At 36.2% G+C, this 17,717-nt stretch overlaps 1 protein-coding gene across 4 annotated transcripts in view; it reads left to right on the forward strand.

Moving 5' to 3' along the window:
* The window catches only part of cep162 (centrosomal protein 162), a 65,791-nt gene that overhangs the window by 20,625 nt on the left and 27,449 nt on the right, over nt 1–17,717 (forward strand). For 3 of the 4 annotated variants that reach the window (XM_062981102.1, XM_062981112.1, XM_016998143.2), the window contains exons 3-13: nt 316–439; nt 3,477–3,590; nt 6,438–6,587; nt 7,678–7,864; nt 8,247–8,314; nt 8,539–8,621; nt 10,280–10,307; nt 11,289–11,411; nt 12,071–12,262; nt 15,290–15,371; nt 16,018–16,306. In XM_062981102.1, coding sequence (XP_062837172.1) covers nt 316–439; nt 3,477–3,590; nt 6,438–6,587; nt 7,678–7,864; nt 8,247–8,314; nt 8,539–8,621; nt 10,280–10,307; nt 11,289–11,411; nt 12,071–12,262; nt 15,290–15,371; nt 16,018–16,306 — 1,440 coding nt within the window. The remainder of the gene's footprint in view (nt 1–315; nt 440–3,476; nt 3,591–6,437; nt 6,588–7,677; nt 7,865–8,246; nt 8,315–8,538; nt 8,622–10,279; nt 10,308–11,288; nt 11,412–12,070; nt 12,263–15,289; nt 15,372–16,017; nt 16,307–17,717) is intronic. The other variant, XM_062981110.1, reaches the window with a different exon arrangement.

The raw sequence follows: 17,717 nt of genomic DNA on the forward strand, positions 1-17,717 counted from the left end.
AATATAACTCAGAACACAAACCATAAATTATTTATAGAAGGATTCAAGATTTCCTTCTAAGTTGCTGAATAAAAGAATATTTGGTCAAAAATAAAGAAATAGATTAGAATATGAAATAAATGTTGCCCTTTGTTTCAAAAGCATACTGGTATACTGGAAAAGACCTGTTGCTGCAGGGTTTTAAGTGCATGCTTGATTCTCCTTTGGAGTTATTTAGGCTTTAGTATATTTAACATTGACTGGATTGTGTACTTTTTGAAGGGAGCCAATAAAATAATAACTGTACCAGAATGAGTGATTCTGCTTCTGATGCAGTCTCTTTCAGATGATTCATTGGGAAATGAACCGAAGAAAAAATCCAGTATTCCTGAAACTATTGGGCCAGCTAAGAAGAAGCAGTCCTTGCCATGGTGGATATCTGAGGATGATTCGGATGATGGTAATGAATTTCATTCTGTTCTGCTATCTCTATTTTGTGTGGCCACAAGGTGTCAGTCAAAGCCTTTCATGTTCCCAGCAGCTTTTTTCAAAACTAGTAGAATGATTACAGCCCATACTATTAACAAAAAATGTTACTAGGAAAAGTAATGTTCAGTTTTGCATATGTTGTTCTTAAAATACAAATAATTTGTTTTACATTCTCATTGGGAGCTGAAATAGCATAGAATACTATGAAGTATAGCAGATAGTAACTCTTTAAGTGTTGCTGCTTATTTCTGTTGGACTAATTTCAATTTAGAGAAATCATATTTTCCATATACTGTAATCCATATAATTGCACATTTAAGTGAACACAATTTGTGTGATTGCTTTGTTTGCTCTTTTAGCTCACATGGCTGTAAATTTGGAACAAGGGCATGAAGAATTCCCCGGTTATTAGAAAGTGAATGATATTACAGAAGCACAACAATTTGAGGGCTTTAGTTGCACACTGCCTGTCAGGACCCAGGCTGCAGAGCACCAATAACCATACACAGAGGCCAGAATCTATCTAATATCTTTATTGAAGGAATATATAAAGTTAATAAAAACAAGTGTAGAAAATAGTCCAGAATTAGACCTTTCAGGAAAGGTCAAAATTAGTCCAAAGAAACAATGTCCAATATGAAATATTAAGGTCCAAAGTTGTAATCCAATAACCGAAACACTCACTTGCCAAGCAAGTGAGGGGAGATGACAAGGTCCTTTAGTCCATGAACTTGAGCAAGGCTAGGAAATAACTTGATACTAGGAACACAAGGCTTGATTCAAGGCAACAAGGTAGCGAGGAGCAAGGACAAGATCCGTGGAAATACTTGGTAAAATCCGTGAAACAAGGCAAGGTTTAGTCCTGGAAGGCGAGGCAAGGTCCGAAGGTAAACAAGGCTGGGAAGCAGGAGCGAAGGCTTGAGAACAAGGACAAGGCTTGAACAGGAACGAGGCTTGAAACGGAGCGCGCTGTCCAGACACAACTCGCTCCGGAGGCTGACGAATTGACTCCGCGAAGTTACTTCGCGGGTAAAACACCTATATAGAGTCTAACTTTCCCGCCGAGAGCAGTTCTCTGGGAACCAGGAACAAAGCTAATCTCTGAGACCAGATGTTTGACTCCTTAAAGATTCTCACGGAAAGCAGGCTTAATTGGCTAAATTCTTAGCAGCTATTCTAGCACTCCTGCGCGAGGCCGCTTCCAAACCTCTCTGTTGTTTACAAAACTCATGGCGAGAAAACACAGGAGATGTAGGCTCAGGGTTTGTTTGACATACTTCTGGAACACAACTCTCTTGCAGGTGCAAGGTTCCCAGATCTGGCTGGGAAGAACCTGGCTGGGAAGATTCCAGTTCTGACTGGGAAGGTAAAAAACCCAAGTTTTCTTCTTCATCAGGGATCACAATGTCATGAGCAGGACTACAAGGCCCATGAGTCATCACACTGCCTTAGTTTCTTTTGACTTGATCTAGATGTGTTGTCAACAAAGGACAGGGGATTCTTTCTTTCATGCTAGGTTCTTTAATCCAAAAAGGAGTTAGCTGAGGGTAGATATTTATCAGCTTTCGTTCTCCCTGCAATTCCCTATGCCACTTCTCAAACATTTGTGGAGGGGTTTTTGGAAACAGGACCGTAGAAGAAGAGAATATTTATTGAAACTGGCATTCTGTGCTCACCAATATGGTCAAGAAAAGCCCATTAGCCTGCCTTCTAGGTCTATTCAGAGAGGGTATTAATCAGGAAGATAAAGAAATATGTCAATATAGCTTTGTAGCAGCAAGAATGGTCATAGCAAAATCCTGGAAGGGAGAAAGTGAACTACTCAAGAGAGATTGGAGAGAAAAATTAATAGATTGCATACAAATAGCCAAGCTGTCTAATGGACTTCAAGGTAAAAATAATGAAGAATTTGTAAACAAATGGTGGCTGGCCTTCTCATATCTTGGAAAGAACCTAAAGGCTGACTTCAAGGATGCCGCAAGGGGAACTACTTAAGGAACTTATACTGGTAGATATTATAACGTATAGAGATATCACAGTGAACAGGGATGGAAGTCCATGATGATGGGTTCACGGATTTGGAGATGGAGGGAATGTGTTGTCTACTGTGTTTGTTAGTGTCTCTGTATGTTGCGTGCTCTGTTTGTAAATGTTTATCACTGTTTTTCCTTTGTGTTTAAGTTATAATAAATTTATTTTTAAAAAAGAAAAGAAAAGAAACAACCATGCTCTGCGAGAGGCTACATCTTTAAACAACTCTTGGTACAAATCTGCTAGTTTCAAAATGATTTTGGAAATGTATTATTAGATGGCAAATGACGTAATCTCAATCTCCCACAGTTTACATGAAAATAAACCAGCTTTATCACACTCAAGCTCTCAAAGAGACATCCATGTTAGTCTGTTTTAGTACATAGAGGAAAGGGGATGCAGGAATCCAGTAGCACCTTTAAGATTAACGGATTTACTTTAGGATAAGGGTAAAGGTAAAGGTTTCCCCTGACGTTAAGTCCAGTCGTGACTGACTCTGGGGGTTGGTGCTCATCTCCATTTCTCAGCCGAAGAGCCGGCGTTGTCCACAGACATCTCCAGGTCATGTGGCCAGCATGACTGCATGGAGCGCCGTTACCTTCCCGCTGGAGCGGTACCTATTGATCTACTCACATTTGCATGTTTTCGAATTGCTAGGTTGGCAGGAGCTGGGGCTAACAGTGGGCGCTCATTCCGCTCCCAGGATTTGAAACTGGGACCTTTTGGTCCACAAGTTCAGCAGCTCAGTGCTTTAATACACTTTACCACCAGGGGCCCCCACTTTAGGATAAACCTCCCTGGATATCAGGAAGTAGATGGTAATCCATGAAAATTCCCCACCTGCCCCATTTTCTTCTACCCACTGACTAAAGCTTTTTTTCCCCTCGTTATTATTTTAATGTCTTTGTTTTGTTTTGTTTTGCTTTTGGTCACTACTGCAATTTTCTTTGTGTTATATCCTTCTGTGATTTCCTAAGTTCCTAAGACAAACAAGTTTATCAAACAAAGTGATGAGAAGAATCCTATAAGGGATAAAGATGAATTGACGGAAGATGGTGAAGAGAAGATCCCACTTTCAAATAACCTGCCTGGTACTAGATTAAATCTCTTCTTTGTAGATATCAGTGTAGTCTTAGTTGTACTGTGGTATGAGTCAAAATTGATTCCTCCCCATTTATAGTGCTTTTCCTTTGCTTGATAATTTTTTTTCCTGATCAAATAAAGATGGTTTTAATTGTGCGAGGTAGTGCTAAAGGTAATTGGAGAACAAAGACTCCCTGAAGTGAGTTGGTCAGAACAATGGCTCTCCTTGCACAAAGCAGGTCTCAGGTTCACCATGAGCATTGTCAGGTGAAATATGACTGTCTGAAAACAGTACTCACTGCCAGTAGAATATTTATTTATTTATTTATTTGTGTATTTCTAGACCTCTTTTCACAGTTACTCTACTCAAGATGAGAAATATATTTTGAGTCGGTCTTACTTAATTGGCTGGACAATGGTTTGACTCACTATCAAATGCACAGCAATAGACTGTACTGGCCCATTTTATTATAAAAGGACATAGAGGAAAAAATGTTTATGGCAAAACTATGTTTGGACACAGTCTGCTTAATCAGATGTGAATCTGTTGAATTGGACTGTTTACAAATGTGTATACTATAAATTTCTTCTTTCTAATTAGTCTCACAGATTCTACAAGATTCTTCTATGCCACCTTATAGTATGTTACTATTTATTCTGTGTCATAGAATTCTCATTTTAGTGCAGTTCTGATAGTGGCATGTTTTGGGATGGGGTGTTGGAGTAGTGGGGGCATCATTTAGTTTTGAATCTAAGCACAACAAAATCCAGACGTACAGAGAGTATGGTGTATTGCAACTGCATACTGTGATGCACTGGAAAATCACACAGAGAGAATTCATGTTATTGTATTTCCCTTGCTGCATGTGTTTAATTGATTGTACAGACTGTTGTATCATAGTTTGTGTAATTTACAATGTTTGCTTTTGAAGAGATTATAAAGCTTATAAAACCCTATCCTATATAGTGTCTCAGTTAGAACTGCTAGATTTGGGAGCTATGAGCTATGATTCCGTTTCTGGGATTTCTGTTGTCTTAGCATTGATTCTTTGGATCTTTTGTAGTTAGAACTAGGATTTGCATTTAAACCTTTGCATTCTGATTTCAGTCACTGCAAATTCTATTAAGATCTGGGAAGGCTTTACAGACATAATCATTGGTCTATTCGTGCTTGAATGGTAATATGCAGTGTAATATATAGTATAGCAGCAGACCAATTAAATACTTTTTAATATTGTCCATTTTCACAGTTAAATTTCACTACAATTTTTTTACTTTGGCCCATTGAATTCCGTTTCAAATCAACTTAACATGCAAAATACTAATTGAAAGATGTGAATTAGAGAATATGTTGTGTATTTTTTCCAAAGCAAGTGTAGTTGTGATTTTTAAAGAAGTTAGCTAATTATGTATGATATAGTTCAACCAACAGTGTGAGAATAACAATATACTGAGTCATGCTTGAGTTTGATAAAATTATTCTTTCTTTTTTATTCCTAACCGTCTTGTAAACACTTGTTGTTGTTTTGTGTGTAGTTAGAGTAGTAAGTCCTAAACCCTTTTCCAGTGAATCTTGCAGCAAGGCATTGGCTAGATACAAAACGTTGGAAAAATCACTAAAAGCAAAGAAAAGTGTGTGTTTAAACAAAGAAGAATTGGCTGTTTCTGACAAATGTCAACATGTCGAGGGTAACAAATATACTTTGTTTTTTTTTAGTGAGATTGTTTTGATCTAAAGTTTTTTTAATGTTCACAGACACAAATTATTTCTACTAAATGAACTTTTTTAGTTTTTACTACCATAATTTAGAATCAAAATACTATTGGTTTGGCTTGGTTATGTAATTAGAACTCTTTCTTGGGCTAAAATGAATCTTATTATTTTTTTCATCTTACCAACTATGCTAATTATTAATCTTTCAACCACTTTATAATTTAATATTAATTTTTTTATTTGTTCACCTCTCCTCATGACTCAAGGTGTGGCACATCGCAGTTAAAACACATCACCATAAATACATACAATAAAATGCATATGTTAAAATACATTTCTACAAAATATAAATTTTAAAATACATAGTACAAAGATTAAAATACAATAATAATTGAATGCAAATTTAAAATTTGCAGTTTGAAATTAACTGGGTAGGCCTGCCAGAATAAAACCTAGGATTATCTAGCTCTCAGATTATAACTACAGTAGAGTCTCACTTATCCAAGCCTCGCTTATCCAAGTTTCTGGATTATCCAAGCCATTTTTGTAGTCAATGTTTTCAATACATCGTGATATTTTGGTGCTAAATTCATAAATACAATAATTACAACATAACATTACTGCATATTGAACTGCTTTTTCTGTCAAATTTGTTGTATAACATGATGTTTTGGTGCTTAATTTGTAAAATCGTAACCTAATTTGATGTTTAATAGGCTTTTCCTTAATCCCTCCTTATTATCCAAGATACTCGATTATCCAAGCTTCTGCCAGCCTGTTTAGCTTGGATAAGTGAGACTCTACTGTATTTAACTTTCAGACTAAGGATAGCTAATTATCAAACAACAAATTAGAGCTATCAGTGACTTGGGTGTATGTTGTATGTAGCATCAATTTGGAAAGCGGTTGCCAGGTTACTTTACAGGTGTACAGGAGAGTTTGGCATTTTCAAGCAAAGATTAGCTTTTTCAGGTGCATTTAAGGGGTATTGATTTTCTCATCCCAGGCATTTGTAAATCATTATTGACAGTGAAGTAGACTGTCCTGTGTGATTTCATATGTCTATCATCTACATATGTTAGCATGTGCTAAGTATATATTTTGGTATCAATATTTTATTCTTATTCCTCTGTGTTTTTAGGAAAGCATGGAACAAATGGCAGCTTCCTGAAGTCGCGAAGGCTTTCTCATTCTATTGTGGAAGTAGATGAAGATCATGTTGAAGGCATTCAGTCTTGTCAACCTAGTGGTGTTTCTGCCTCTTTAAGCAGAGATAGCCTGGAAACTAATGGTAAAAGTTCCTGGAAAAAAATCCTTCAATCCACTGTATTTTTGCTTCCATGATATGATTAAGTTATGAAGATTGAGAATGAGTAATTATAACAATCATTTTTTCCTGTTTGCTCCATTACAAAATTGTCTCAACCCATCTGTTTTTTCTAATCTTAGGTATTTTAGTTTCCATACTATACAGAACATCTTTCTTGTTTCCGGTTAAGGGAATAAATCTGGGCTCTTGTTGATGTGAAGTCTTTTATTGACTTCTTCCACTGAGATAGATGGAAATAGAAGACATACCCAAAATATGTATTTGTGCATCTTAGTGCTTCTTAATCTCTGGTATGGAGTGTATGTTTAAGATTCAGTTATGCATTCAGGCATTAATAGATCATCACTTTCTGGTTTTCTTCTTTAAATGTACTTAATTTATTTATTTATATCCCATCTTCCTCCCAACAGTGGGACTCAAGGTGCCTAACAACATATATAATAACACAGATGAAAACTCTATAAAGTGGCAATTAAACTATTTAGAAAATTGAAATATTAAAAAACATTAAAATTAATTCAAAGAGCATATAAAGACCTTGTGAGGTACCTCACAACCTCTGAGGATGCCTGCCATAGATGTGGGCAAAACGTCAGGAAAGAATACTTCTGGAACATGGCCATACAGCCCAAAAAACATACAACAACCTTTAAAACAATACTGCATGGCATTAAAATCCACCCAAGTCAGTTTTTAAAAGTCTGATGGAATATCAGTATTTTGATACAGAAGGAGAGTGAGGAAGGGAGTGGTCTGGCCTTCCTAAGGAGTAATCTCTAAAGTCTGGAGAAGCCACCAAGAAACCACCCCTTCCCTTGTTTCCACCAAATAAGCTTGAGAAAGTAGTGAGATATTGAGTAGGGCTTCTCGAGATGAATGGAGAGCTCAAAGAGGTTCCTCAAGGGAGATGTCTCTTCAAATAACCTGGACTAAGCCATTTAACAACCAATATGGAGGAATACGAAAATATTTCCTTCTAATTAATTCCAAAGTGGATACATATTACAGCACTGATTCTTACTCTTTGCATTCTGATGCTTTTACTATTTAGGTTCAGTTGTTGCTTCAGGGCCTAAAGAGAATGTTTTGGAAGTTGGACTGGATACTTTGGAGGAGCAAGAGGAAAAGGAGAGATTTTTTGCTGACCTTGAGAAAGGAGCATCCTCTACCATCGACTATTCAAGATTGAATAAGGAGCTGGACTCCAATGATTCCGAAGTGTTACAGGCATTTCTTCGGTAAAATAACATATCAGTTGTGATAGTAACATGCAGAATTCTTAAGCCAATATGACGGTACAATAAAAAATAATATGTAAATTACAATCCTACTTACCTTGTTAAAAATGTTGATGTTGCCTAGAATCTTAGATGACACTATAATAAGCACCACATCTTTCAATCTCCATTATTTTATCTGTGGAGGTGAGTTTGTTCGAAACATGAAATAATTTTGTGGAGGTTTTATTAGTATTGTGTTGTCTCTATTTAGTGATTTTTAAAATTACTTTTAGAAAGCCATGTGTTTAATTGCCAGAAAAGAGGAGGATTAGGAAGTATTTCTTATTTCTAATAATGATTGAAATATATGTTATAACAGATAATACTGTCACATTTGCAGACATCATCCAAAAGTGAACCAAGTAGAAGAAGGAAATGAAGATGAACCTAAGAATCATGAAAAATCTGGTAAAAGTATTTTAGTAGTTTTGTGTGGCCATTTATTTTGTATAACACTACACCTGACAATTGAGCCACAGAAGTAGAGAAAGCTGCCTTGCTCTGCATAGTTGGCTCGCCTTCTCAGCCAATCAGTCTGATCTGTTTCCAGCTCTTTGTACTGGAAATAGTGTTGCTGCTCCTACCTGTTTCTAATGAAAAATTAACTGTGTGTCTTGTTGCAAATACTCCAGGTGACTACAGTGAGGATTTTGAAGACAATTCAGAATCTGACCAGGACAGTAATGTTGAACAACATGTTATGCCAGAATCAAATGTAAGTCTTCAGAGCAAGTATTCTGTATTTGCTAGTATGTAAATAAAGTAACCTTCATCCAACTAAGAACTTCTTCAAAAGGTTAGGATTTAGCCTGAAGTGTATTTATTCAGAAAGAGGATCCATCATTTTCAGTGGGTTCTGCTGCTGGGGAAATGTATATAGGATTGCAACCTTAATGAATGCTTGCACAAGGACAGCAAATATCCTGATTCAAAGACAGAATTAGGGCAGCCACTACAGCAGGCATGGGCAAACTTCAGCCCTCCAGGTGAAGGCTGTTAGGAATTGTGGGAATTGACATCCAAAACACCTGGAGGGCCAGAGTTTTCCCATGCCTGCACTACAGATATAATATATGGATATTTTGTTAGCTGTCCACCTAAGGCTGGGACAAAAATATCTGTAGATAGCATTTCATTCCCTGCCCTTCTATTTGGAATTTTCTGGTAACTTAGTGGTGCTGTAATGTAGAAGCATTTAAGAATAGTGAAAGGCTTTAAAATTACCAAAGTGAGGCAATTAAATTATTGTTTCATCGTAAGACAAATTGTTAAAAGGTTTTTAGAGAAATATCTGTGTCAGTGCTTTTCAGCATAAAATGGAGAGGTTATTGAACAATTTAAACAATACAATTTTATTTTAGCATAATGCTAAGGTCAATCTTGACGATGCTGCTTCAGCCTTTTGTCTCACCTCATCTTTCCCATTAATTAAACAAGCCGTTATCCAATGCCAATAATAGGTCCATCTTGAACAGTTGTGGTAGTGACAGCTTTGTCATCTGGAGGGAAATTATTTTCTATAATTTTCCTCAATCTGACAAATGCCCAATCAGCCAGGCAGTTGTCCATTGCTGACTGCAGGATTAGGGGATAGTTGCTCAACTTTTCTAGATGACAGAAGACATGGATGTCTGGTATTAAAATATTTATCTTTAAAGCATTTATAGCTAAACGTAAGATCTTACATTCACACAAATTTCTGTGACCCAGAATGTGTACTATATATGTGTATATATAGTACACATATACCTCCTGTGTGTACTATGAGCATCCCCAAAAATATGAGCAACTTTATTCATTTTAAACTATTGTGTATATAACTTGACTAACTCCACTAAAAAACAATCAGGATACCATTTTGCTGAAGGAGCCCATGTCAAGAACAACCATTTAATCCTTTTGAATCATGGCATTTTTGTGTGTGATTATCAGAAAGTACAACAGAATTAAAGATATCCTCTTCTGAGAGTTTTGTATTCTCTCTTAAGTAACATTAAATGATTGAAATGTGTTTACTTATATTTGCAAGTAGGCTTTTTATATTTTCTATTATGATCAAGGTTGCTGTTGTGATTGTTACCCCAATAAATATTATGTTCTAATTCTAATCTAGTTTATACAAATAAAAAATTACAAAATGTACAACAAAGGTGGAAATTGTAGCTTTTATAGAGGATGATACACTACAGCAACGCTTTACTATTAGATATTCTGTCTAGGATTGCTAGGATTTATAGTCCAGCATCTGAACACCCATATGTTTCCAGGTTTTTGTGTGTACCTCTGCCAGTAAATGTGGTGATTACTTTTTCAGTAAAAAAATTAAATTTTTTCCCAATTCATCTCTATTCATGCATTTCTCTCACTTTTTAGGAAAAAAAGATTGGCATGCTGGCTAAAGGTATGAAATTCAAAAGATGTATAAAGAAACCCATGTTACAAGCATAACACACAGTTTGATTTTTATGTGTAGCTTTATTGTAACTAAATTTGTCTGAAAAGTAGTTTAAAACCATTCATAAATGTAAATACTTGAAAAGACCTGCTCTGACTTCATGGAAAATTTTGCTTAGAGATCTTTTCCCAATATCTTTCTGCTGTAAGTGAAGTGTTTACCACAGGGCCCAGACCATTATATTGCATTGCATAGCCCAACCAAAAAAAAAAATGGTGTCTTGGTTTTTAGTCCTGTTCCTGGGTTATTTGTGGCGCTGATTCAGAAAAATGCATTAGATAAACTGTGTCAGTTGTGGTTTCTAAATATGGTTATCATGATTTTTTATGAGCAAGCAGATGAAGACTAGTAGATGGCATATGTTCTGTATCTCAAAAACTAGTACATCTTTCTGTGTTAACTGACTTTGTTCTCAGTGGTGGGTTATATTATTGTTCATTGTTGTAAAACTCAGTTCCTCAAATCCTCAGTAGTTAATTGTTTATTATAGATGATCTGCTATTTATTTTTTGTCAAATTTATCATGAAATGCCTTTCTGCTGTTGAAATCTGATATAGTCAATGATGGTAGTAACAGTTAATTTTCTAATATTTCCTATTTCTGAACTTTTCAGGAATTAAGCATACCTCACAGTTGTCAGGTGAATCAGATATTTTGCAGGTAGTATTGTGGGTAGTGGTAGAGCAGAAGTCATTATAGTATTTATATAAGCAATACAGTTCTGTGAAGATCATACAACTGTAGAGATGGTTGTGTTGACTATAACACAGAGGCTCATTGATCATGTTGTGATAGTCCCGTTATTAGACAGACAGAAGAGCCAAATGTACCTCTGTGTAAGCTTTCAAAGAGATAGTTGTTCCTTTTTGGTTAGCCTAATAAAGGAATTCCCAAAATATGGACTTTTCATATCTATCTTTTTTTAGTTGCCCTCCTTGATTCCCAAGACTCAGCTCTGGAGACTCAAAAGGCCAGTGAAAATCAGGATAACATACTTACAGAACATCATCTTCCTAAAGAAGCCATTGCAGAGAATATGAGTGGAACAGGTAAGCCTGCTTTTTATTGACTACTTGTTTCCTCATGTGTTCACCATACTGAAAACAAATGAGTCAAGAGCAATCTGTCTTAGTCTCCTCTGTCCCTCTTCACCCTTTGATCACATCAACATGTAAAGCCCCAGTCTCCAAATCTAAACTCTTTGAGGCCCCATGGATTTCACTGGGAAACAATCAAGTATTTAAAATCAAAGATGCTTATGGACTTAATTGCCGCTGACTCATGCCATGATTGTTTTAATGTTTTCTCAAGAACAAGGTCATGTTTCAAAAATTCTGCTTTTTCTTGGTTAAAAAAAATAAAAGAAATCAAAATGAACATAAATAATTCATTTCTTTTGTTTTTGTTTTCCTCATCTTAGTTCTCACTAGCTTTTTGAGTTTAAATTAGTGGCTAAAGATTTTATTGATATTAATGACAACTCACAATCTTACATTTTAGTCCTAGGCAAGGAAAGAAGTATTTTTTGAACTTAGTGAGGTTTGCTCTCAGATACGTTTGCATAAGATGGTATTCTAATGCTGTTCTTACCTGAGAGTAAGTCTCAACATACATGGAGCATATTTCTATGGTTTACAATTATATTCTAGTTTCTTGAAAAGTGGGATTTTTTTGACTTGCTGTGTGTTGATCAACTTTTTCTTGTTAGGTATTTCCTGTGGACAAACTAACAGTGATATTGAAGCTTTGCATCAGGCCTACTGCCATGTTGAGCAGTCTTTAGGGGACACTGATGAGCAAAAAAATAATGCTGATAAAATGGATGCTGCAGAGAACTTAATTAACGAAGTTACACAGAATAAAGAAGACTGTCCCCCAAATACCTCCAACACTGATTCTGGTAAATTTGGAAACCTCTCTGTGATGAGGTGCCACAATTAAACACATCCACAAGATGCGGGTGAATGTCAGGATGTGGGTGGCATTCATAGCATGTTCTCTCTCACCTGCTAATCATCCATTAAGAAAGATGGGCAAGGATCTGTGTAGTCCCTGGTGACTCCCAGACAGAATCCTTATTTATTTATTTATAAAATGTAATTTGTCATGATTTTAGTGTGTTTATGTAATTGTACCTTGGAGGTTTTCTCTGTCACAGAATTTACTGGATCTAATGAAATGCAGAAACGCTTCAAGCCTAAATTTCTGACAACAAAACCTTTTTTCTCATTGTTTCAGAGTTCAACCTTATTGTATATATAGAATATACATGCTTTGCACTATCCCATACCCAGCCCTTTTTATAGCCTGTTCATGCTCATTTTAGTATTTTTGGTTATTGGTTTTTGTCGAGCATTATTGTGACGGAGTTTCAGTGCTGCTGTTTTATATTATTATGGTTTATTCAGTTGTGTTTTTATCTGTATTGCTGTATTTTACTAGGTTTTATTTTATTGTGTTTTTGTTGTAATGGATTGTTTTGCTGTTATGTCTTGTGGACATTCTGTCCCATATGTAAGCCACCCCAAGTCCCTTTAGGTAGATGGTGGCGGGTATAAGAATAAAGTTGTTGTTGTTGTTATTATTACCCCTTTATTTTTTCTCTAATTGAAGGGGTAGTATCATATTGCATACCTTGAGTGATTTTTTTTTAAATTAGGTGTTTAATGGATTGAATATAGCAACATCCTAAATTACCAATAACTGAAATAAATGCCAACAGGGAGCTCTGGCGTAGACTGGTCCATGAGGTCACGAAGAGTCGGAGACGACTAAACGACTGAGCAGCAGCAAATGCCCTAAAGGCACCAAATCCTGTCTGATCTTTGAAACTAACCAGTTGTGGTTAATACTTGAATGGGAAACTATTAGTGAATGGTGCTGTTCGTTATATTTCAGGATCAGGAACTGGCAAAACAACCTCTTGAATATTCCTTGCCTAAGAAATCCCATGAAAAGCATGTTGACAGGTGATGTGAAGATATGTACAAGCCTTCTAGAGCACTGCTTCATAACTGTGGGTCCTAACCCAGAAAAGGTCCTCTTAGCTTAATGTTGGGTTCCCAAAAATTTGGCAGCAGAAAAAGGTTTCTGAATGGCGCCCTTGTACACAGATCTGTTTGCAACCGAATACAGTATTTACAGTTGACTCTGCAGAAAATGCTTCAGCTGTATTCCACAAAAAGGAACACCAGCGTATTTAGCAAGTCTTGCAAATGTTGATTTGTTATCATTAATGGTTGATTTTGTATACCTATTTTATATACTCATATACCCAGGGGCATTTAAAATTTTCTTGGGTGGAAAGGGGTTGTTAGTGGGGGGAAAAAGAAAGAAACCCTGGGCCATACTTTTCTTATAACACAACACAGAGGACCGCCCCAACTAATCATAAATCAGTACTGTGGGAAGTGGCATTTTAAGTACCCTGAGTCTGAGTTGTTTAGGTCTTTATATTCTATATCTTGCATATAGAATATATGCATTTCAAAAGAGGGTGGGATAGGTCTACTTCTTAATATCTATATCCACATACAATCATTAGCCTTCTGCACCAGTTGTGCCCTCCAGAATATCTTCAGTGGAAATCCTGTTGGAAGGATACTCTTCATGCAGACGTACACACTTTTAGCAGCAGAGGCCTGCTAAAGAGATACAGTTTTGATATTTCTGGTCCCTCTTAAAGTCATGTCTTTAAGCCTTTCTCCACAGCTCTGCATCTCTGGTACCCAGTCCTACTGTTCAGTATGTTCTCACTCCATGAGGGCTAATTGATGGTTCAGTCATGTAAGACTGATCCTCATTGCACAAGTCAATATAATTATTCCTGTACACTATCTTCCACCATACACATTGCTTCAGAAGCACAAAGTCAAGTCAAATGAATATGCCATCCTTTTGAAAGTCTAATTTGTACTGTGGTTTGCCAGCAAGACAAAACATCTCTGGGCTTCAGAAAACTCCACTCCACGCACCTCATTCTCAATTAACAGCTCCTTCATGAGATCTAGATGCTTTCTGGCAGTTTGTTCTCTATTGGCTTTTGGATTAGAGCGCATAATCTGACTTTCCTACTCAATAGTATTCCCCAAAGGTATGGATGCTATTTTTGTTTCTGAGGCGATGACTAGATTTTTTTCAAGCCACCGTTGTTTCATTCTTCTCCCCAAATATAAATAGCTATTAAATTCCCTGCTGTTGCTAGCTTTGGTCCTCAATCACTTGCTGTGGCAGTAGCAGCCCAATTACTCAACTGTATCTTTGATGCCTGTTCAGACACTGAGACATCTTTACAGTGAATTTGATGTATAGATAATTCACTTTTCCTGCTTTTTAGCAATGCATTGTCAGTCTGATGATGCTTAGTCATTTCATTTATTAACTTGAAAGGTGTCAGAGTGACAAATGTGCTCCTGACCTAACTGAAATTGTGATATAAAGATATCTATATATGAATTAGTGTGTTGAAATGAAATACACACACATACACAAAATAAAAATTCAGTAGTTTAGAAACAGGATGTTATGATTTAACTCAGAGATGAAAATGTTGCAGTTAACTTTTTGTACTGTGGATGGAAAAGACAAATTGACACTAGAGACAGTGTTTGTGTGCCTTCAAGTTGTCTATAAATGTATAGTGACCCCATAAACTTAATAGGGCTTTCTTATGTACATAATACCAAGAGGTGTTTTTAGCCATTTCCTTCCTCTCAAATGCAGCCTACTGCACCTGGTTTTTATTGACAGCCTCCCATCCAAGTACTAACCAGAGATGCTTAGTTTTCAAAATCAGACAGAATCTGGTGCCTTTAGATTATTTAGGCTCTTTTGTAAGCAAAAATGGAACCAAAGGTAATAAGTAAGTTGCACTTTAATGTTATTTTGCCACTGGACATTGATCTTGAATGCTGTTTCGTCTATTTAGATTTACCCACCATAGAAGAACTGATGAAACCTATCAAAGCAGATTCATCAATTACCAGAGGCTATGACTTAGAACCTCTAAGGTATTACTGCAAATACATGGTTTTAGTCAATGTATGATCTTCGTTTTTATATTTTTTATATCCCCATCCAAATAATTTGTGAGACATCTTGCAGTTTCTGCTTCACTTAACTTAATATGAAGCCATTCCCTGTCAATAGAATGCAGTCAATATGATTATTAGCTAGAAATGTTAACCTTGCCATTTACATGCTTGTGTGCACCTAAAATTGAATAAAATAGTTCAATCCATGCAGTGCGCCTAGATTGAACACCATTGCCAGTCCATCAGCTTGTACAACTGTTCTTTAATGTTCTAATAAGGCAGTATCACCTGTTGCCTTTACACTGTGCTGAAGTGTAATTGAAGAAACCCCTTCATGGGACATTGCTTGTTTTATTATAAGGGACTTGTAGATAGACCAAAGAACATTATGCTTTTCTCTCTTATCCTAGTCATATGCAAGGCATTGCTTTTTAGTCCATGCAGTCCAATGTGTTCTTTCAACTATGTTTATTTAAAAATATTCTTCAGTTATCAGGCCATCTCTTAATAGAGATAACAGTAATATGTAAGCTATGAAATGGTCTTTTGGTCATCAATACTATAGAAATAAGGAAACAGCATGTATTGTCCTATTTCCCCCCCCCCCCCTCTTTTTCTTCAGTTCTCCAAAAGTCACACATGCCAACACAGATGAATCAGTGAGCCATTTCCCATTTAAAGAACACCATAATAGTATATCATATCCAGAGAAGACAAATGTTGGTCCTTTGAACCACCATAGTGGGCAAGAGAAGGTTTCTCTTCAGCCAGTAGTAAAGGAGGATAGTGAAGATACTCTTACGCAAAGAGCTGACAAAAACAAACTGACTGACAGAGTAAAACAAGATACCCGGATACACGATACTCTTCCAAATTCTTCAGCATTGCATCAAGACAACAAGCTTAATGAGGTACGCAGTATCCATAAATCTTATTTAAATAATGTAAATATGAAGATGAACTAGAACTGTATTCCACTTTGCAATAATTTAAGCAGAACTGATTCATATTGTAAATGTGACATAGTAATGAATAATATCACTCTTCTGGTGTAGCTATAACTGTTTTCGCTGCTTATATTTAATTTTATAGCCACAGGAGAGTATGGGGTCACCAAGTGGATTTATTTTTAACACAAACTAGTTGCTTGTCATATTATGTCTTTTTAAAAGTAACTAAAATTGTCATTTAATTGTTTTGAATAAGATTATACATTTCAGGACAATTTGTGTTTGCCATCTATCATTTGTGACCATCTGCTTCAGTTTGTATTGTAGTATCATTACAATGCAAACTACTTCACACTTCTTAGCTGTAAATATTTATGATATATTTATTCCAGATAATACAAAGAACCTCAGTTGCACACATGACATACTCCAGTACTCACTACATGTGATCACTTATTGATCTATTTTATTCAAACAGATTGTGTATATTATTTTATGGAAAATGACTCCCATCAACTGAACTAGGATTTGGATAGGATTTGAATTAAGACCCCAGTTTTTCTCATGAAGTACCCCACGTCACAGCACTTTCTGGTCCCATGCAATACCATATTTCTTCAATTGCGAGAGGTCATCGATTATAAGATGCACCCTAATTTCAATACCAACAACAAAAATTCATAAGATTCACCTGTGGTTCTAAGACACACCCCGTTTTTAGAGATTTTATATAGGATTAAAATATAAAAATAACATCTTATACAAAATAATATTGGTTCTATCAAACCAATACGCCTTAGATCTCAAGATGTCACATAGAGGTGAATTTTCCAACAAGTAAAATCCTCATTCCTTTGCTCTATCTATGGCATCCCAATTGCAGAGAATCCCCTCATCATTTCTGTTACGCCTCCATGCTTTCCTTCTAATTGGACTTCATGCAGCTAAACAACCATAAGTTTGACAGCTAAGTGTCTTAAGATCCCCTTAGAAAACCTTAGAATGACATGATCAACTTCAGTGAGCAACTTCTTATGGGCTTCTCATAGAAAAGCCTTTCATTTGATTCTTCCAGGCTTTTCCTCATTCTTGAGGTGCAATATGTCGCATCTGATACTCCAGTACAAAATCATTCATTAACTTACCTATCCATCTATATGGCATTCAAAGGACACAGTCTTAGTGGCTGTTAGTTAAACTACATCGCTTTAAAGGAGTGGATAGAATAATGTCCATTATTATGTATGGCAGTATTTGGATAATCCAGAGTTGTATTATCTTAGGTCTGTACCTGGCATGGACAAACTTCAGCCCGCCAGGTGTTTTGGACTTCTACTCCCAGAAATCCTAGCCAGCTTACTGGCTGTCAGGA

The sequence above is a fragment of the Anolis carolinensis genome, chromosome 1 (assembly GCF_035594765.1).
Source record: "Anolis carolinensis isolate JA03-04 chromosome 1, rAnoCar3.1.pri, whole genome shotgun sequence".
Taxonomy (NCBI): domain Eukaryota; kingdom Metazoa; phylum Chordata; class Lepidosauria; order Squamata; family Dactyloidae; genus Anolis; species Anolis carolinensis.